Source organism: Chenopodium album, chromosome 11 (assembly GCF_948465745.1).
Source record: "Chenopodium album chromosome 11, dcCheAlbu1.1, whole genome shotgun sequence".
Classification (NCBI taxonomy): Eukaryota; Viridiplantae; Streptophyta; class Magnoliopsida; order Caryophyllales; family Amaranthaceae; genus Chenopodium; species Chenopodium album.
This window is the reverse complement of record NC_137844.1, coordinates 2,486,071-2,509,009: the sequence shown is the minus strand read 5'-3', so window position 1 is coordinate 2,509,009 and position 22,939 is coordinate 2,486,071. Positions and strand designations below refer to the sequence as shown.

General features: G+C 33.0%; 2 protein-coding genes across 2 annotated transcripts; one reads left to right on the top strand and one right to left on the bottom strand.

Moving 5' to 3' along the window:
- The first annotated feature begins 9,949 nt into the window (after positions 1-9,949).
- LOC145567149 (uncharacterized) lies at positions 9,950-20,430 on the top strand. Its single transcript, XM_081626384.1, has 16 exons — positions 9,950-10,430; positions 13,414-13,516; positions 13,739-13,808; positions 13,916-13,954; positions 14,056-14,173; positions 14,260-14,317; positions 14,510-14,581; positions 15,655-15,715; positions 16,014-16,073; positions 16,190-16,209; positions 16,305-16,370; positions 16,852-17,019; positions 17,495-17,752; positions 18,321-18,533; positions 19,215-19,486; positions 20,008-20,430. Exons 1-16 carry the CDS (start codon positions 10,339-10,341, stop codon positions 20,147-20,149), a joined length of 1,812 nt encoding a protein of 603 aa, XP_081482510.1. The 5' UTR covers positions 9,950-10,338; the 3' UTR covers positions 20,150-20,430.
- Positions 20,431-21,055: 625 nt separating this feature from the next.
- LOC145568060 (protein ELC-like) lies at positions 21,056-22,030 on the bottom strand. The gene has a single exon (XM_081627499.1). The coding sequence runs from the start codon at positions 22,028-22,030 to the stop codon at positions 21,056-21,058; it is 975 nt and encodes a 324-aa protein (XP_081483625.1).
- Positions 22,031-22,939: the final 909 nt, after the last annotated feature.

Below are 22,939 nucleotides of genomic sequence, written 5' to 3'. Positions count from 1 at the left end.
AAAAAAGAAAAAGATGGTTCTTTACTCTTTAGGGAAGCCTCCCACATTCAGTCAATCTAAGCTCTCTCATTTTGTGGTTGTATGATTCTTCACTTGTAGCAATAAAAAGGCGGTGTATAGCCTCGTTTAAATTTTGTTCAACTAGTCCAGAACTTTCTCGAGTCCATCATCAACAAGCAAACGACTCGAAGATTATAGGATTATTATGTGGTGGTGGTGAACCGGTGATGTTTGGATACATGAATAATCTTGGTTATGGTTAAGCAATCCTTTTCCTTGATGTTTAAATATGTTCAAAATGTGTCTCCTTTGTGATGGGATGCCTGGTGAAACGTTATTCTCTACAAGTAAGTAAAATAGGGATTTAAAGGTTTCAGGAGAAAGAGAAATTATTATTATGAAGGGATTTTATTTTATAAACTTTTTTTTAGGCTGACAAATGGAGTATATTTGGTCACCAGGAGGAACAAACAGGAGGAGCCCACTATTTGTGACCCATTGTACACGCAAAGAGTTAATAGTCGGTGGGATCCATTTCCTTTTCTTTTCCTGCATTATTTTTACTCGAACCTTCATTCTTTGTTTTATCTTTCACCTTTACCCCTTTTTTCAAATAAAGTTAATGTCACAGGAATAATTTTTTACCACACTAGACCAATTCAATCAATTTGATGGTTGAAATTCATGATCGATTTATATACTTCATCAACTAATTTCTTTGATCTGTTTTGTTTCACGTATAAGTAGAAGGGACCGTATGTTATATGTTCGTATGTAGTAAATGTGAGAGTAAGGTTGTGATTTCTATACAGAGATAATTTATAGTATGGGACAAACGGAAAAGAAAAGGGTATGATGGGAATATTATTTTTACTATATATATATATATATATATATATATATATATATATATTACCCTTTTCTTTATTTGTTTTTATTAAATTAATTAATATTATATTGGTGAGGTGGGGTTGGAGTGGAGGGGTCACCAACTTTGGTTGTTTACTCAAATTTGAAGGAAGGGTCTATTTGAAATTGTACATAATTATAATTCCTGTGCTTCACTTTCAGGCTCTTTTACCTTTAGCTTTGGTCTTTTATGTGAACCTATCATCAAGGGTTGTTGCGCATAAAGTTTGCATAAGGTGTTTGCTTGTTAACGGCTACATTCCCCTGTTTTTTCTCTACCTTTTATTCTTTGAAGTTGAGATTATTATAAACTTATCTACATGCTAAATATCTCAACTAATTAAGTTGGGCTAGATGGTTGTTTTGAAGGTAATTTACTCTAATAAATTGGTTTGTGTCCTACTTAAGAGTCTTCGCGACTCTTTCTAATGATGGAAAATCGACTATAATTAGGAATTGCACCAAAATTAAACTTACCAAATGCGTCAAAAACTTGAATTACATATGCAGTTTTTTGATGAATTTTGTCGAAAAGGCTTTTACTTTAATGAGTAAAACACACAAACTATGTGCGATGCTTTGAAGCACAAGTGATGGCTTCAAGTAATTACTCAAAGTCACTTTAATTATATTTCACTAAATGCACTAAAATTACAATTTAAAGCGAGTTAGTAACTTGCTGAGACTAATCAAACCTTTTAGGCATGTATTACAAATTTAAGCATTGATACAGCCGAGCTTCATTAAGAAATGTTTGTCTAATTATAGGAGTTTCACCGATCTACATACATACCTAGTTCCTTTGTGTAAACTTTTTATTTGCACTCTCTGGAAGAAATATGGCCGATCTGTTTCATATTACTCCGTATCTCTTTATTAATTAAGGATTCATTTCCTAAATCAAACTTATCTGAACCTATTTATCACTATACGAACATAGATATTGTTGTAAACTAAATTGAACTTAATAACCGTTAATCACCTCGAATAGAAATTCTACTGACTATTGAGTAGTGTTTTGTGATTAGTTTATGTGGATAATTGGTGAGCCGCTAGTAGCAAGACCTTCTTCAGAGAATCGAGCTAATGTAAACCCTTTTCCAATCCATATCTAGTGAGTGTTCGCATTGTTTTCCTTATCATTCATGTAACCACACTATATGCAAAATTAGAACACTACTCACGGTTATTATGAGATGTTTATACTTATATAGTTACATTGAGCATTGTTAACTTTCAAAACTTGTCTTAATATTACTTAATTTTAGAAGATGAGATAATGATTAACCATGAATAGTTACAGACTGTCGTCTTTTAAGACAATAGCCTAATTTATCCTTTCTACATTCCTTGTTTGACCTCTAAACTATTGCTGATTTGTAACAAAATCCGCAACTCGATTTGCCTCACGGCTATACATACTAGAGGCTGTTGATATCATAATATTGCACCAGGGATACTTTGCCTTAACATGCAAACTATAGGCTCATAGCAGCACTGCATAAATTAAAAACTACACATAACTTCATCACATCACTGCACTCTTCCATCAACTCTGAAATTTATTGTAAGGAAGTCGATCAGTAAATGTTCTTGTGTTACAACTTTCATGAAGTTGAGTAAGCTTAGCTAGTAGTAGTCTGATTATATATTCATACACCTCGTACTTAGGAGGGTCCACATTAATCAGAAAAAAAATTAAGAATATCTTGGAAATTGAAGCTTAATATATTTATGAATATTAGAGCTGGTTGAAACAATCATTGCATTTTTTTGGGGTTAAATAATTTAATTTGGTAATGTTCAATTTTTTTTCACCAAATTTTTTGAAAGCTATATACTTGTCTTTTTGCTATGGCTGAGTAAGTTGATTAAATTTGTGACGTAAGAAAGAGGTATAAATACAGAGTTAGGGGTTTTGGTTTATTCAGAAATTGGAGTTGTATATTATTGGCAGGAAAAACTAATCAATTTTACTCTCTTATTTAAGAAATTATTAAACCATTTTTATGTGAAGAAAGCAATGTTTCACCTAACTTACTGACATCTATTTCTCAGACTTGGTAGTTTATCAATAATCTTGCCCCTGTCAACAAATTTAATTGCTTCTTGCCTGTCAGAAACCTTACTTCTTATTTTTTTTTTTTAATTTTAATTTCCAGTGAACGTATATAATCCGTATTGTAGAAGGGATTCGATTTTAGATCTTGCGTGTAATACGGCTTGACTAGACTTTAACCAACGAAGGTAGTTGGAATTTACCAAAGATTAGTAAGCTTGGTTGACCTACATTGTTTAACAGTATATTGTACTGATTTGTTACAGATTATTATTGTTGTAGTATTGTCTGAGGAGTAAAAGTTTAATGTATGATTTTTAAAATACAAGGGATGTACAGAAAGTCAATAGATTCAGATGGTTGTCAAATCTAATATGTACATTTTGTGCATTATTCTCACTAACTACTTAACTGACATTTAAAGGGTTGAAAAAAATGATTAGAGAGAGGAGAGTATTGTAGTATCAAGTAAGGAATGATAATATATTAATAAATGGTGTTTATCTTGATCACTTGAAATTTAGGTGTACTATGACCAAATTGTGGTTGTGGCTGATCAAGCTCGGCTTAAGGCGAGTTTTAGTGGAGTTTGGACCAAGCCGAGTTCGAATATAACTTAAGAGATTCTTTAATGAGAAATCAAATTATGGATTGTAGATCAAAAACTAACAGAAAATTTATTGTAAAACAACTTTTTGTACTTATTTTGAAATTGGAAGAACTTTATTATTGTTTGATATATGCTTTAATTGTGTTTGTTTTTCTACATTCTTTGTTGACTCTTAAAGCGAGTTAAGCTCGTAAGACTTAGCTTGAGTTTGAGTCTTCCTGAAGTTAAGTATATTTGGAATAATTGAGTTTTGATTATGTAGCTATAATCTAGACACTATGATCTGATGAAGTGCTCCATTAGGTTTTTATATAGAAATATAAATATAGAATTGATAATAGGTCATGAACTTGGTAGATTAATGACAATATGACCTAGTTGAATAACCATGCTTTACTTTCAATTACCATTTCATTAAGTGAACTCATCACTCTTCCATTAATTTTTTGTTGGTGGGTGTCAATGTACATTTTGGTTTAATTCATTCAAAATGATTAGCTAGATTGATTCTATTGTAGTAGTTTCTCGAGGTGTTATTTATTTATTTTTATCTTACTTTTTAGGGATTTTACTCGATCGATCATGGACTATCGTGATCAGATGAACTTGATCCGGAAGTAGATTGAATGGCAAATCAAAATTACTTATCTTAGTTTCTTCCAATCTTCCTAACGTTACTATCAATCATTAAATGGAGGAAATGCAATAAGAATAATCAAGTAATTAAATCTAATAAAGCTAATTATTCAACTCATATAGTCATGCAACTACCCTGAGTAAAGACTCTAAGGAGGGGCACATATTTTGAGAGATAATATCTAAGAGAGTAGTTATTCCAATGTAAAGGGACTATTATTATTTTGACCAAATTATATTTGATTATTAATTACAAGTTTATGTTAGACATAACACCATGCTTCATGTGTATGAAGCATTGAAGCGATTATTCAGTGTTTAATGTACACCTAATTGTATGTAAGACCGTTTTAATTTAATACATACTCATCCGTAAAAACAATGAGTCGTCTTATAGGACGTTGAGAGGGAGTGGGGGGGGGGGGGGGGGTGGTTCTATACTCGTGAATTGAGATGTTGAAGCGGTTTCCTCTTTAGAGAAAACTGCCAAAGACACGAGAATTTCATCATCCTACCTCGGCTCTTAGTGCAGGCAAAAATGCACTATATTTAGGTCTAAAGTATTTCATATACCATGCATTTTTGGACCACCTCTTCTTCTTCGTATGACGACATATATATCATGAGTTAGATAAGGTTTTAATGAGCTAATTTTTGTTTCTTCTTCATACTGCTAGTTAGGTAGAATAACATTATGTTGAACATTGTGTCATTGTTTGCATGGAAAATTGTAGTAATGGCGTTTCCTTTAACTTTGGCTGACTTCTGGTGGCCTTTTATTATTATTATTATTATTATTATTATTATTATTATTTTCTTCTATTATATTTGTAATACAGAGAAAAAAAATCTTATTAAATCGACATCTTTTAATGATCAATCTAATTCGTCTTTATTTGTAGATTAGACTCATTAAAAGTGAGTGGATAAGAGAATTCCCACTTTAAATAGTTTTTGGTGAGATTTAATCTTATAACCGTCAAGTCTAAAAGTCTGATCCTTTCCACCGGACTGTTAACTTGCATACTTCTTGTATTTGATTAGAGGCTATACATTTTATATTTACGTATAATTATAAATACGAAGTATTAAAGAGGGTGAAGTCAGAAAATTTGACTAATGATCCATTGAAAGGTGTATTGGATATATTGACTTGAATATACAATTATACATCCATATTATTGACTTTTATGACATGTATATGGTGGGAGAAAAAGAAAAACAAAATTACTCTTCCAAACTAAGAAATTAATAAGAGGCAACTTGAAAATAATACTTTTATATATATCTATATCTTTATTTCTTATAGTAATCTTGACTTACTTGAGTTAGTAATCAATCATTAAGATATCATATATGTACTCTAAGGGCTATATATAAGTATTAAATACACTCTTAGAAATTGTATAAAATTAAGAATTCATGACAAAAACACGCGTAAATCAGTGTAATTAGTGTTTATATTTTTATGATTTCTTAACTTTTTACGATTTTCAAGTGTAAATTTAATGTTTATATGTAGCCCTAAGGGCTATGTATAGCATTTTCCTTAAGATATTACTAATCGCAGTTTGATTTTCTAATGGTTAAAGGCGATCAGTTCCCTAACATTATGTATAGTAGTACTTGCAGTTGTTAAAGGCTTCAAATTTCAGTTAAAATATAATAATATTTCTCAAGTAGTATCGAATTTGAGTTTAATTTAATCAATGAGGTATTACAAGTATTTTTTTATGTTTATTTAATGTTAATTGATGTTGACCTAAAGAATTTTGAGTTAAGTATTAATTTTATTCTTATTGAGGATCAATAATCAAAATCTATATGGTATCACTTATGACACTATGACCACGGTATAACCTCATTTAGCCTTTTACTCGTTACTTTTTATTCATTTGAAGCTCCATCATATCATATATTTGTATCGGCGATAGTAGTAGTCCGAATTTGTATATTCTCCATTTTATAAAGTTCTTAATATATTGACCGTAACGTGATTACAATGCGCAACATAATGAAAAAAGGGTCGAAAGGAATTTACAGTGGTAGTTGAATAAGTTGAGAGATGAGTATACATTGTAGGAGGTGGATAAGAGACCTCCTTATTTATTAATATGCTAAAATATTATTCTGAATTTTGGTCATAATAATAATAATAATAATAATATTATGCTAAAATATTAATATGCTAAAATATTACTTGCTCAAGGGTTTTTGATGGAGATATTTATGGGGATCATGCAGTATCTTGTGCTGGGATAGTAGGTATTAAACATCGGCACAATGTTGTTCGTGACACCCTTGTTGATATTTGTTTTCGGTATGGGATTTCTGCTCGAAAGGAGGTTAACGTTGGGTTGACTGGTGGGAACAAGGGGGCGCTACGACCAGCAGATGTGTTGCTTTATTCCTGAGAGGTCGTGATGTATGTGTCGACTTGACGGGGTCTTCTCCTTTGACACATTCGGGGTTGTCTGACTTCGTTCCTGGTCGTGTTGTGTCGGCGGCGGCTCAGCGAAAGCGGGACAAGTATAGGGCACGTTGTAGGGCTATTGGCTATGATTTTCTTCCTTTCTCCTTTTCTTCATTAGGGGAATTAGACAAGGATGCTATTGCGTTGCTGAAGCGGGTTCAGGCGTTCGCTAAGTCTCAGGATATTGGTGCTCGTGCAGCTGCTCACATTTTCAGTAGGATCGGGTTCGCTATAGCTAGAGGGGTGGGGGCCCAGATTGTATCTCGGCTCCCTACCAATTTCTTGTAAATTGATTGACTCTGTAGGTTTTGTTATAATAATAATAATAATAATAATAATAATAATAATAATAATAATAATACTTGTACAAAAGAATATTACTGTAATAGTTAGTTGTATTGTAGTGCAGTGCGTACGTTATTAATTTTCCTAAAAATGCGTGATGTTCATCTTCAGACTTCAGTTGGGATATGTACCAAACAAGAGTGCAAAAGCATAATGCATTCACGTGCAACTATATCTGTTACCATCTACAAGTACCGTAATATTCGCCAACTGTGTAACCAACTATGTTATTATTTTTTTTTTTTAGAAGAACCAACTATATTATTTAATTTAGGTTAATGATATATGTAGCCTTTAGGATTATGTATAATCATTAAATATACTTGCTAAAATGGAATTAAATTGAAAATTCATGACAAAATCACGTATAGATCGGTGTAATTAATGTTAATCTTTTCCCATTATTTCCTTTTTTAGCTTCTTATACAAGGGCTATGTATATCATTTCCCTTTAATTTATATTACTCGTATCACCAATGTATATACTATATATTAAAATTCTACAAATATAAAATGATGAAAAAAAATGAAAATACTGCAATTATGAAATAATGTAGTGAGGTAAAATAAAATTATAGGTGTAGTCACATTTTCAGCATGGGATAGTCTGGGTAAAAAAAATTAAAAAGACAGGTGCTAAAAAAAAAAAAAAAAAATTTAAAAAAAAAGTGTAAAAGGCTGACAAAAATGATGTTAAAGTCGTAAGGCATTAACATTGATCACTATTTTAAAGCCATTGCTGCCTAACAAAAGTCATGCTATGATTAAAGATTACCTTCAAGTCTTCAACTAATGTCAATTTTCTAAGGTAAAAGTTAAAAAAGTTTATGGTAAAATTATGTAGGGTTTTCACTGTTGTTTTGATTAAGTAGTTATAGAAAATGGTACTCAAATACTTTACGTGTCCACTCTCGTTGTTTTAAACAACTAATTTAGAAAAAGCATGGTGCACACCGTATTCATGAAAAAACATGCAAATCTAAATAGAAGGGGAAAAAAAAAACATGATTTAAAATAAGCAAATAAAAAAAAATCTTATTTTACTTCATTAGTAAAATAATGTACGGATTACTTATATAAGACTATAAGTTAATAAATGAAGACATAGTGCAATGACATATGGTATAAATAAATGAGCGTAAATATGTGATTAAGTTATTTGAATAACATAGAACATGAAAGATATAAGATATGATCTTTTTTATTTTTATCTACATACTCATTTATTTTAGATATATAGTACGTGACTATACTCTTTCAAACAAAGTGCAATTGTGATGTAACATACTAACATGTACTCACTTTGTCCCAATTTATTTGCTCCATAGCTAATTTTTGAGTCAATTTTTAATAACTTTGACTGCAAATTCCCATTAATGTATAAGAGATAATATAGTCAAGTGGGATCTTGTTGGATCCGTCGAATTATATATTTTATTAATATCAAGTTTTTATAATTTTTACACTTATAGATCTTGAAATATATATGTTTTAACACGCGTCTTGAAGACCCTGAAAAGTCCAATAGAGCAAAAAAAAAAAAGGGAGAGGGAGTATGAATGTATGATTAAATTTAATTCATGATTATGAGTGATGAAATGTTGCAAACAATTACTCTTCAACTCTTAAATTAATTGCAGATACTAGAGGTCATTCTTAAAATTACGCAGGATAATTCTTATTAATTTGCTTGGGTCTATTAGACAACATAGTTACCTCAAAACTGGCCATAAAGCCCACATTCTTATCAGCATTATAATTCCAAATAATTAATGGCACAGTTTTGGGCTTTCAATTAGGCCGAGCTTAATGAGTTAATGGGCTGAACTACCTTCTGAGTTTTGGGCTACTAAAATCATTTAGGCCTACTAAGTACTAACCTTCTTACACTTTAAGACAACAAGCTCTTTAATCAGCAATTCAACATGGAGTACATAATTTTTTTGGGTGCAAATGTGCAATATTCAAGATATACGAAGTACTTTGTATTACATTTGTAATGATGTATTGAAGTAGGGTATATCTTTAATCAAGTTTTAATTAAAAAAAAAAGTATGTGGAGTTGATATTTGTAAATAGTACTATCAAAATAACAAATGATATTGCCTTAATGCCTTATAATACGTATAAAGCACCAATGTGAGTAATGAGTGTGAAAAATTCTAAAGAATGACAATTGTACATGCCTGTTTTTAGGTGAGCGTTTAGATATCCATCGAATGTTTGAATTTAAGATCGAATACCATGATCATTCATAAGAGTGATTGTTTTGGTGATGAATAATGTGTAAATAGTAAAGCCTACTCATATGCATCTCAACTAGCGTCTTCCGATGCTACAATTCTATTTATTGGTCCTGTTTGGTAATTATTGTTAGCTATTTCAATTTATTTAGTACTAAAAAAGCTAATTTCAAAATGCTCTTTATTTTATAAAAGAGTTTTTGATTCTAAAAAACTCTTTAAACAAGCTATTACCAAAAAATAAATTTAACTTTTTAAAATGGTCAAACGGCTTAAACCTCTAATAGTGTTCAATAAGCTAAAAGGTTTTCAAGAAACTCTTTATCAAACAAGGCCATTATACCAATACATGTCAATTTCACATTAAGAGGCTATATTGTCTATATAAACACTTTCAAATCACAGCATAAAAAAAAGAACGCTCCTTCAATAAGGTCATTAGGCAAATGCTCACTTACACGAATTCATGATCAAGTCAATATGTTTCGAAAGATGAACTTATTGAAATTAGAAAGTCTCCTCTTCTTAAGCTCCATTGACCAACATCAGTATCCAATAGATTCAAACCACGTATAACAATTTACGTTATAACCAACATGAATTACCTAAAATACCCCTATCATTCTCCCAATTTACCCCATGGCCCCATCACCTCCAATGGCTCAAAATCTTCAAATCTCAAAGCTCGTTCTTCTTAAAACACTCTCTCTCCTCTTCTTAAGATCTTAAACATTCTCACTCGAAATAAATAAAAAACTTATTAATCATTTTTTTCTTGATAATATTTTATATTTTGAATTCGGAAAATTTGGGGAAGGAAACCTTAAACCGCCCGAAAGAGGAGAAGAAAAGGTGCAAGGCAAGGATTCTAAGCGTAATAAAACTTAACCCAATTTTTGCAATTTTGAAGAATTTTGATTTGATGCCAAATTAATCCAATTGGGTTTTCTGGGGTTGTTATAATTATCAATTCAAATGATGGGTTCTTGATTTCAATTTGATACAACCCGACCCGACCCACCTGGGATCTTACAGCATCTGGGTTACATTTTAATCAAGAACAATGGTGAAGATTTGGAGTTGGGTTTTGCTTATTTCGATTCTTTCATCGGTTTTTGCAATTGGGACTTCTTCAATTGATGATTTCCATCAAGCGTATGTTATAATTTTTCTCTGTCATTCATCAAGTTTATTGCTTTCTTTTTTGGTCAATCAAGGTTTATGTTTTTATGTAGTTCTAAATTTTACTGATATTTATCATGTGTATATGTTTATAATTGCTTCTTTAATTGTGGATTTGGGTAAATTTAGTATTAATTGCATGCATATGTTAATATCTATGCTCAAATTGAGTAAAGTTTCTATACATGACATAACTTATGTCACATTTTGTGTGAGCTACATACATTATAAGTTTATTGTGCAACCGTGGGCAGGGCCGTGTGTGCCGAGAAATGACCGGCAAGACAGTACCTTGCTGGAGCAATGCCGGTGAAATGGATTAGGGTGTGGTCTTATAGGTTCTACCAAGAACTTAGTTTTTTGTATTGAAAAGAGAATTAGAACAAGGAACACAATTAGAGAGGAAGTGTGATCGTTTATAAGATTCAAGATACCACATTAGTTGTTATAGTTTGAGCATCAAAAAGACAAAAACAGAAATAGAGGGGATTTTAAAGTTTTTAACCTTTATTTTGACATACTAATTTTAGCAATTTGTACTACTTTTGTTTTTACTGGTTGGAACAAAGAAACTGGCATTTGACCTAATTGAAGAATATCAAACTCAAAATTCCACTGGACAGAAGATGAACAATAGTCGAATATTAAACTCGACTTGAGTTGAGTGTGTTTGTGCGGATCTTTTGACGAGTATCTTTTATAAATCGTGAAGATTATTGAAGTTAAAAAATGAAACTTGATTAAGAAAGATTTTTTCTTTCTATTTCAGCTGTGTTCTGTTAGTGCAGAATTTTCTGCTATGTATTATGCAGCTTCAGTATTTGTACAATAGGTAGAGACTAGTTAGACTACAACTCTAATATTTTGGACCCTTTATGATATACATCAGATAAAGACAAGCAAGACAACCATTGATCATGTGACAGCATTGCAAGTAAAGAATGTCACATGATCCTAGGAGAATCGAGATAATTTCCTACAGACTAGTGCACCATATTAAGGTGTATACTGAGATATGTTCTCTAAACTAATAAGTGTCATCGATTTGGAAAATTTTCTCTCCCTCTGACTTCAGAAAATAGTTACATATAATATGTCGGAAAATTAGAAACTAGTCGTTACGTAAGGCAATGGTTTATAATAGGATTTGCCAAGATGCCTTTACTTATATAATTATATTGAGTGATGGAGTGAATGTGAGAGTAGTTCAATAAATTATGAAGGATATCTATAAGTTTACAGCTTGTGCAGAAGAATTCTCATGTTCATACCTGTGTTCAGTTATTCCTATCTGAACCTAGAATGGGTCCTTTCATATGTTTGAAAGACTTTGAGTGACAAGGAACTGAGGTAAATGGAAACTTGTTTAAGAGATGCTGTAGAATTGTCAAGAAGTTTCTGTTATATAATCATTAGCAAACAGTGATATAAACAGTAAGAGGCACATGCTCTGCACATGGTGAAGTTGATGGTTAATTGATTTACTTATTGGACCTCCTTGTAATGAGCACTTAATACGATAAATGAATCCAATCCTTCAGTGGTATAACACTTTGTTTGCTGCTCTACTCTTTCATTCAAATCTGTATGATGAATAAGTTTTTTTCCTTAGCTACAGTATAATATTGTTCAAAAGTTGCTCCTTGAAAATTAGAATGCCAGTCATGCTACCTGTAATTTAGATACTTGTCCTGTTTTCTCTTGGCAATTAGCGAGTAGTTAAGATTATGTCAGAGCGCATGCCAATAAGTAATGCAGGTCCTCAAAATTTTGTGAAATTTTATGAATGAATTATTGCGTGGATCCCTCCTTTTATGTGCATATGAGCTTCAACAATAGGGTTTTTTCTTTTAATCTTGCACCAGGGGTCATGTTTTTACTGTTGCTATTATGTCTTTGCAATCACAAAAGCAAAATTTTCTCATTCAGAACATTTGTTTCAGTACTTCTGATACTATTATGTGGCTGGTTTGTTTCCGCTAAATATATCCTTAAGTTGATACGCTATTATGACTGTAATAACCAAAATTTGGACTTTAGTACTAGTTTTCATAGGCAAAGAAGAGTTTATTAACTTCCATGATGGGCTTGTTATTAGATTATGTAGGGGAAATCCACATACCTATGCTGATTTACAGCAAGATTCAGCATTGTAGACCATTAGTCATGGGTAGGAGTATACAGATGTCCATGAAGGGCTTGTTATCTTATTATGTAGAGGAAGGTTAAAACTTATGCTGTTTTACAGCAAGACTGGGCCATGTAGACTATTAGTCATTGCTAGAGACATAAAGCTGCATGGATGTGAATCATGTGATGTTGCTCCCGAATCACTCTCTCTCTCTCCTTCCTTTTTTTTGGAGTGGGAGACTGGTGGTAATGGGTAGGGGAGTGTTGGGTAGTGTCATTGTTTTGGAAGTGCGGGTATGTTTTTTCTTCATTGCTAATTAAACTGAAGACTCCAATCATCAAATTTACCATCAATTTGATTTGATTCAGCTACTCAGCTTTAATAGATTGGTCATTGCTCATTTAACTTTATATTGAGTCTTTGAGCTATGCAAAATTGGCTATAATGCTTTTATTTAACTAGTCCGGAATGAGCTATTTTAGTTCTAACAACTAGGGTTCCGCTCATGAGATTTTGATATGTGCTACCCTTATCCTACGCGGTTGACAATTCACGTCTTATGTAGGACGTGCATTTTATTTCGGGGATCTTTGTTTGATGGTAGCTTACTCCATGAAAATATATGTCTGTTTGAGCCTAATGTTAGCTCACTCCATACGAATATATGCTTGTTGACCCACATTTGCATTTGCTCTTGAATTTCTTTTATCTTTCACTGCATTTTTTTGTTTATTTGTTTGCGTGGGTGCTGCCCGGGAAGAGTGTTTTTTTGATTGAGGAATGTCATGTTGGCGACAATACTGACATTGGTCTCTGTTTGTTCAGGTTTCCAATTGTAGAACCTGATCCTGGTCATACAAAATTACGCCTTTCAATGGAGGGATTGGAGGCCATTAAGAGAATAACAACACCAATTTCTGCTGTTGCTGTAAGCTAATGTTGTTATTTTGAATATTTCTTTCAACTTAGCCTCCATCTGTTCTCTAATACTGCTCGTTTATCTATTTTGATTTTTTTTTTCCTCCTACGTCAAGATGGTGTAGATAAAATTTTGTTTTTAGCATTTCCTGTACAGAGATTATTGATGCTAAGCTTCTTGCATATGTACATTTACGTGTTTCTTTTGACTTCATTGTGGTTATATTTTTAGGTGATTGGACCCTATAGATCTGGCAAATCTTTTCTACTTAATCAGCTCCTGTCACTTTCTTGTAATGAAGGTGATGTGCTAATATTGTGGTACTATATACTTTAAATAGTTGCTGTGAAAGTATAATAGCTTGAATTTTGCCTAATCATAATCACTTTCAAAACTATTTTCTAACAGGTTTTGGGGTTGGACACATGCGAGATACTAAAACCAAAGGTATGATTTAATGAGTTAGTATTTTACTCTTTTGGAAATTTCATGAAATTTATTGATTTTTGCTATGAATTTTTTGTTTTTCCTGAAATTTCACTATGCAGGAATATGGGTGTGGGGAATGCCGGTGGAAATGATGGTTGATGGTGTCAAGACATCTGTACTCTACCTTGATACAGAGGGATTTGAAAGCATTGGTAAATCAAATGTTTATGATGACCGGTAAATATTGTTTTTTAATTAACTTTGAATCTGGAGTTCGTTTGTGAGTAAGTTTTTGTAAAGCCTTTCTGATGTTTCTTCCACAGGATTTTTGCTCTGGCTACTGTAATGAGTTCTGTACTTATCTATAACTTGCCTGAGACGGTTTGTTTTCTCTACCTGTATCACTCTTTTCTCTTTTCCTTCTTATTGTGTATTTTCTATTTATTTATATTTCTTGTAGAAGTTAAAGATGAACTCTTTCTTTTGTTTGACCCTGCCTACACAATGATGTATTTCATATGTGATCTTATGATGTACTTGTGCTGCAGAGTGATCGGTGTTTACTTGTTTCAGGTGCGTGAAGCAGATATATCACGACTTTCTTTTGCTGTTGAGCTTGCTGAAGAATTTTATGGAAGGTTAAGAGTTTTGGTGTACACATCTATACTATATATTAAAAGGCGTTTCTAAAATCATTTATGTGCCATGTCATTCCCCTCTTATAGCATTGTGCCATGTCATCTATCACTCTACTACCATTGTGCCACATCATCACTTAATGACACGTCATTACCAATTAACAAATTATTCCACCTATTATTGATATTAATATTAAAAAGCATTTAATGGGTTTTGATTTTTGAACACTAGACCTTGAGGAAATAGATCTAACTCCTTACCATCTTAGCCAATGATAATTCATGTCATCTATGCAAATAAATATAACTATAAATGACATGCATCAATTAAAAAGGAAAAATGAAATAAGCAGAGTTAAAAAAAAATAAAATTAAGAGGAATAAAATCAACATTTCTCAAACAATAGAGTGTTAAAAATTGTCTTTCTAACATTATATTTAACATTTATGCATAACATACATAATCAATGATAATATATTTCATAAATAAACAATTTAATCAAAGTGGTAACCCGGTGCAACGCCCGGGCCATACACTAGTTATTTGTTTATAAACCGTTACTCCGTTATTTAACAGACTGCTCGTGGACGACAATTTTTTATTTTTATTTTTATTTATTTATTTAAAAAATCAACCTTTCTCCCTTAATAAAAATTGTTATCACTAACTTCTTTTTTTTTTTTCTATTTTTTTGGCCCATGTATGCCTTCTTACACACAAAGCAGAGTAAAGGTATGCTCTCCTTTTCAAGTTCCCATTTTTTTGAGTGATAAATGTTATTTCCCCTTTTTTATGTTAAATTTTATCATTTTGACTTCTGCACTATTCACACACCCTTTTTATTTTACCATATTCTTCCATATGTTTAAAGTTTTTTCTAGTCTATGAAAACAAAATTGAACATGTACCATGTTAACAGATTTTTTTTCAAATGTATATATTCAAATTATAACCTTTTACAATTATTACTAAAAGATAAGTAAAGATCAAAGTTGTGCATTTCCAATTGTGAAAGTCAAAATGATTCAATTGTAGTGGTCTGAAATTTTTGCTATGATTTAATTGGCTCACTTTTGTAGGGTGAAGATGTTGCTTTTGAACCTGCTAAGCTTCTATGGCTAATACAACGTGATTTCCTACGTAAGTTCTAAATTCCAAAAACTTTTGATAGTGATTGCTTTCAGATAGGGAAATAACGGTTATCTAACAATTTTAAAACATGCAATTGATGATTTTGAACAATCAAGGGTCTCTATGCCTTTGAAAATGAGTTTCCAAAACAAAACCCAAAATAAAAAAACTTTGGACAAGGTTAACTACCTATAAAGTTTATGCCCTACTGTAGTTGTTATTTTAGTTGTACGGGATTTGATGATTTTATTTTTACAAGAATGATATTGAGTCATGTTAAGAACTAATTCTTATTGGTGCTTTACAGAAGGGAAATCTGTGCAAGAAATGGTAAATGAAGCTCTTAGGCGTATCCCCAATCAAAATGGTTTGTCTAGTTTCTAGTTGCACCTGTCTATTAAGTTTATGAGTTAATCTTGAGTCTTGTTACTTCTCCCTACGGGTATTCTGACTATGGGTTTTGCTGTTAACCTGTCCGCTCAGATGACAAAGATATTGAGCAGGTATGCATGCTTAACTAGATTAAATGAATATTTCCATAATAACTTACTGATGACTACCTGAAGGAGAGGACTCACTGTTGAATTTTATCTATCAGGTTAACCAGATCCGTGAATCATTGGGTGTTATGGGTGACAGCAGCACAGCTTTCAGCTTACCACAGGTGTGTTTTTTTAAGTAAATATTTGCATCAAGTTTCGTATTCAGACTCTCCTTTGTTTCCTTTATTCTGTAGTCAATATAAGTGACCATACTCCTGCATGATCAGTATCCAAGGCGTTTGCACTTAAATAAGGCAAATTACTCAAGCAGTTGAGCATGCATCCTTGCATGAATGTTTGTTTATGACTTTAAGTATATATTTGCATCGGTTTTTTGTAGTCAGCCCTTCTTCTGCTGCCTTTGTGGTTCAATAGTCGATATAGTTGACCTTATCATCAAGCATTATATAAATTAGACAATTTGTGTGGGAACTCTTGAAGCTATATCTGCCTGCTGGTTGTATGCTGATATTTTCTCACTCCTTTTATCCATCCTTCTATATATTTATCATATTATGAATAGCTCATTGGATTTTAGTAAGGAAATTTTTAATTCTATGACTAGCCGATTCTAATAAATATTAATGTTTGGATTTTAAACAGCCTCATTTACAGAGAACAAGACTCTGTGACATGAATGACACTGAACTTGATCCTGGCTATGTGAAAAAGAGGGACCAGATGAAGGAGCTTGTTGCTTCTATTGTTCGACCAAAAATTGTGCAGGGTAAAATGCTAAATGGGAAGGAGTTTGTTTCTTTTTTGGAACAGGTGCCTTCTGTACTCCACTTAAAATGTAATTTTTGTGATCAATTTTGGGACTGTTTCTTGCAGTGCTCCAAGACTTTAAAACCAAATTTAGAATGTGAGATAGTGACCATATCAGCTGGACTTGGATGATTGGATGTCTAGACTCTAGATGCCTGGCAACATAATTAATATTTTGCCTTGTCTCACTGATTTTTAAACCTAATATTCAATTTTCTCCCATATCTTTTGTATCGTATTACGTAAACTGAATGGTACTTTTTTTGGCCTTTGTCCTAGTAACCTGTGTGCACGTGCATGTTCATGTGTGTACTATGTGTTATGACTGCCTGGAAGCTATAATAAGAATGACCACCTTTACTTGTCTATACTAGAGGGGAGAGGTTGAGTGGGGTTGATATGGAAGATGTTAATATCAGCTTGTGTGATACTCCTTTTTGACTCGACGTTCTGAAAAACTATTCTTTTGGTGTTTCAGATTATTGAAGCTTTGAACAAAGGAGAAATCCCTTCCACTGGATCTCTTGTTGAGGTTTTTAATAAGAAAATTGTTGAGAGGTGTTTGAAGTTATACAATGAAAAGATGTCTATCTTGAAATTGCCTCTCTCTGAGGATTCGTTGAAAATAGCCCATGAAGATTCTAGAGATGCTTCCATGAAAGTTTTTGATCAACAGCATTTCGGCCGTAATCATGCTAAGAAATCAGTTGATCAATTGGATGAAGAAATTAAGAAGGTACATTTATCCAGCTGAACTATTACCATAGCATCCGTTACCAGTAGAAACTTTGAAAGCCTTTGTAACTTGGTTATGGCGTTTTCAAACTGCACATGAATAGTTTCTACCTTTAGATTTACTATCTTGATATTTTGATGACCATTTTTCCAACAAAATTGTGTTAAAAAACTAGTACTAGTAATGTAGTAAATATCACACTCCTTAATCTGCAAAGGGCTGTGACATTGAAAGAAATGCCAGTTGTCTTTAATTTGATTTCTTGGTTGCACCAGAAGCAGTGTTGTAAAGCTTTGTTTACTAGAATGCATCATGATAATTCACTTCATTCTTCATCTTACTGTTTATTCTTTCCTTTTATTCCCACTCAACTAGAAAGGGAAGAATGAAAAAAGTATGAAGCGTGAAGTATATAATAAGATTTTTAGGTTATATGTTAATTTTAATCAAATTTTTTGATGCAGTATCTTACATCTGTACTGTATTATCTGCATTTTGCATTTCTCACAACAGGCTAGAATGATATTGGACATTAGACTGAGGATGAGTGTTGCTATTTATGTTGTAGGTGTTTGAGAATTATGTAATGGCAAATAAATATGAATCAACAAAACTTTGTGAGATGCTGTATACAACTTGTGAGGACAAGATGGACCAGCTTCAGGTGCTCAGACTTCCGTCTATGGCCAAATTCAATGCAGGATTTCTCAAGTGCAATGAGAGTTTTGAACAACTGTGTGTTGGACCTTCAAAAGTCAATTATGAACAACGGATGATGAAGGTTATGTTTCATGATCTACTATGTTCCACTCTAGATGTCAATGCCTACTTGCGTGATTTGGCTTCATCTTCCTGCCTGCCTGTATACTTTGACAAATTAATTATTACATACTGCTAAAGAGAAATCATTTAGTTTTCCTTAGAATTTTCTTTGCATATTGGTTCACTTTGTTAGTTCTGAAAGGCCTGCTACTGTAAAACCTTTTGTAGGTTATAGTTTCTCTTTTCCTTTGAGTTAGCTACAGTTACTAAATGCACAAACACTAAGGAGGGTTAGAAGGAGAGTGTAGCAAGTGCACCATGTGTAAGAAAAAGTAGGTTAGATAGTATTGTATGTAAAAGAGTGTTTTAAGTGTGGGCTGGGGTCGGGGTTGGTGGCAACTACAACTTTACATCAGTAACTTTATAAGTCAAATATCTGAGTAGTATAATGGGTTAAATAAGCTTCATTTGTTTCACTTGAGCTCCCGTTGCCTGAACTTGTTTACTCTAATTTGAACTTGCGTGTAATTATCCAAACTTTGTTTTGTGTAATTGCATTTGGTATTCCTTCTGTAGTTACCTGAACTTAAGTCTCCCGCAATTTTTTACTTTCTTTTTTGACATGTGATAGAACAAAGTCAGTCTTGCAAGTCCTGTTTCACTAGCTGATTAGTAATACCTGTGCAATGTTATTCTGCAGATGATGGGAAAGTCGCGTTCTCTATTTATTAAGGAATACAACAACAGACTTTTTAATTGGTTGGTTGCCTTTTCTTTGGTGATGGTGGTGGTGGGGCGATTTATCATTAAGTTCTTTTTGCTAGAGATTGGTGCATGGATCATGTTCATTTTCTTGGAGACATATACGAGGATGTTCTGGTCAGCAGAATCTCTATATTACAATCCCGCGTGGCACATCATTGTAGGCACTTGGGAAACAGTCGTTTACAGCCCGATCATTGATTTGGACAGGTAATTAAACATACTGTCACTTATTTGACAAAGAATTTTTGGTCTTCCTCTATGTCTGTTTTAGCTTGATTTCCCCCCTCAAGTTTCCAGCAATTTACCAATAACAAATGTTCTGATTGATTCTTTAGCTGAACGTTCAGAATGACTCTCAGATGGCAATTTCATTGATTCACCAATCACCAGTCTGTAGAAACCTTGTAAAGTGAATATAGAACCAGCATATTGGTTAAAATCTATCTAAGGGTGAAGGAGTACTTAAATTGTGATTGCTCGTCCCATCTTAGGTTTTTATTCCAAAATTATGCCACTCCAAATCAGTAAAATTCCAAAACACCCGTTTATGTCAGAAGTATGAAAACTTGACCCTGATGTTAGATGTTCTTCTTGCTTGTTTCTGGGAAGAGTGTGTCACTATTCGCTACTCAGTTAAGGACTTCACAAAATCATCTTATGTACTATCTTCGTTGATCTAATAAATTTTTTAAGTTCCTGTTCTCATTTGGTCCTTTATGTTTGACCAGGTGGGCAATTCCCTTGTGTGTTTTCGTGGCTCTATTTATACTCTACTGGCGGTGTTATGGGAGGAAGAAGAACTCCTCTAGGTGGTTGTTACCTTTGTACAACAATCAAAAAAGTAGTTCAAATCGATCAAGAACAGATTAGTTATACCCATACTATGTATACCGTTAAGATTCTCTTGATTTGTTCGTTTGGGTGAGCCTTTGATTTTTCATATATAGAGCTCTCTCAGTAAACTGGGATTTTGGGGTGCTTCATGGACCCTTTAAATTACCAGTCTATAAACAGGTATCAGGATTAGACGGTAGACACTGTCGAGTGTCGGCTTCGATTGTGTTTATTTCAATTGTAGCATACCACCCCATATGTATGATTATCAAAATTAATGAAAATGTTCTTTTTGGACTACAGCTCCTTTGTTTTTGTGTTTGTGTTTTGTTTATTTCCCCCTTCCCAATCACAGACTTTATATTACATGCATTTGAGAATGAATTCTTTGACGTTCAGTTTTGTTGTCACTAATTCACTATATTATGGTGAATATATGTTTTTGAGCATAAAGCGCGCAGCGCTCTATCTCAAGCCATTATCTGGCCTCACAGCATAAGGGTAATTAATGAGGTTCTAACACATGTCATGGTGTTGGCGGATCTTGGAGGTAAAGGAGCTAGCCACTCCTCCAACTTGTGGAGCTTGACAAGCTGCTCCAACCCAGGGTGATCCAGTTGCTTACGTCCTAATGTGGTGATATGGAGGTAGCAACGAGTGAAAAAGTCGGATGGTCCTTGGCTCGTGTCTGTTCGACTCCATTCACTCCATGCGACTTATCCATTTTTCATAGTAGCATCAATTGGATCAGGTGATATATCTACTTGGTATAACCACTAACATTTTCTAGCAATCGTGCGCACAAGTTTGCAATCCATCAATCAACCATATAACTCTATATGTTTGCTTTTCCTAAGAACATATAAACATGCTGGAATTTAGGAAAGAGATGAAACAATAATATTCATTGTGAAGCCAAAATTTACAAAACAATGATGAAATTTAGGAACTGGGTGTTTTTAACTCGAAAAACATAGCTCTGTGAAAAAATTGTTCTCTAGCTAGCACCCTAACTTGCTTCATGTACACATCTAAACTTGTCACACCTTGTTCAAGAGCCTCGTCCAAAGCATATAGGACATCGTCTAATGCCTTGCTTGCAGCCTTACACTCTACCATCATCTTCGACTTGTCGCCAACTATTTGAACATGAGCAGTTGAAGAAGCATTCTGGGTGTTTCTCAACCAATCGGACAGCTTATCATTATACTCTTCCACTTCTGCCACACTTTTTTCAAGATTGTCGCGTTCATCCTTAAGAACACTAATATTACCATCTATAACATCACCTCTTTCTTTCAGCTTCGCCTGGGTGTTAGACTCTCTCTCGATATCATTTTGAACTTGAACATCCAAGGCAGCCAAATCATCAGTAATCTTCCTGACAAGATCATCTATGATAGTCTCTTTCACATCTAAATCATCATAAAACCTCACGTCTAGGTCATCTTGGATTGTCGCTTTCAATGTAGTCTCGGGCAGGCTAGGATGCTCAAGTTGAAAAAGGTCTACAAGGTTGTGTACAAGATCACATAGGTTACTCTTTTTTTGGTCCCAGTCTAATATGTACGGTGCTGTAACAACACCAGAAGGATCAACAAATGGATGGTTTTCGCGAATTGGACAATCCGGGTTAGATGGGATAAAGATCATAGGAGACACCAAAGGGTAATTTTCATGAAGCCAAATAATGAGAGGAACATCAGGTAAGAAATCCGAGACATGAAGAAAGCCATTAACGTTCAAAAGATTCATAGAAGTACCATCAAAATGATCAAATTTGTTAGTTGATGGTATAAAACAGGGAAAATCTTGGAAAAGTTTAAGAAAATGTTTTCGGATTAACCATTTTTGGAGAGGATTATAAGAAAGTTCAAATGAACAACTTTCAAAGAGGGCAGTGTCTATAAACTCCATTGAAGATGTTGATTTCATGGCTTAAAATACATAAAAAATATGGTTTTATACTTTTATGATATAATATATAGTTTCAAAAGCAAATGTTTTAAGGGGTTCATAATATTATGGACTGCCAAATTTATAAATTATCTTAAGGGCTAAGATTATACCAAGTCATCTACCATTTAGTAGTATTAAACTAAATGGCCTTGACCAAGATAACAAGCAGCTTAGTTATAGTCTTTTTTAATTTTCATTAGTCAAGAATTAAGATTTGTTTACGCGCTTATCCATTGATTGTGAGTGTAAGGATTAAGGAAGAATAAAGATAGCGTCTTTGCCGTCTCATGTACTGTAATATTTAGGGACATTTCCTCCAAATTTCTATACCATCGGAATATACTAAATTATACTTTCGTATTTTTTTAGTGTGTTTAAGAAGACATAATCGATAATTTGATAGTGATATTGACATCAGATTTGCTTCAATGATACGGAGTATGAATAACTAGTTGCATTAGTTGTAAAGTACGAATTACAAGTAATCACTTAACATTTAAATACTCTGTGGTTAAAAGATAGACAAGTGTCAAAACATGATTACTCACTTCGTATTCTCATATACACGTATTCTCATTAATCTCAAACACTGATACACGTATTCTAATGCAAAACTTTGACTACTACGGAGTAATATCATTAAGGGTCTGTTCTCATTGACTGAATTGAACTGTACTGAATTTATTAGAGGTGAACTGAACTGAAGTGAAATGAATATTTTAGGAGAGAAGGAAATTAGGAGCTGAATTGAACTGATTAGTGCTGAACTGAACTGAATTAAACTGAACTTATTAGATCTAAACTGAACTGAATTGAAAATAATCTGATGAGAACAGAGCCTAAATATCACTAAAATAAAGTAGATTA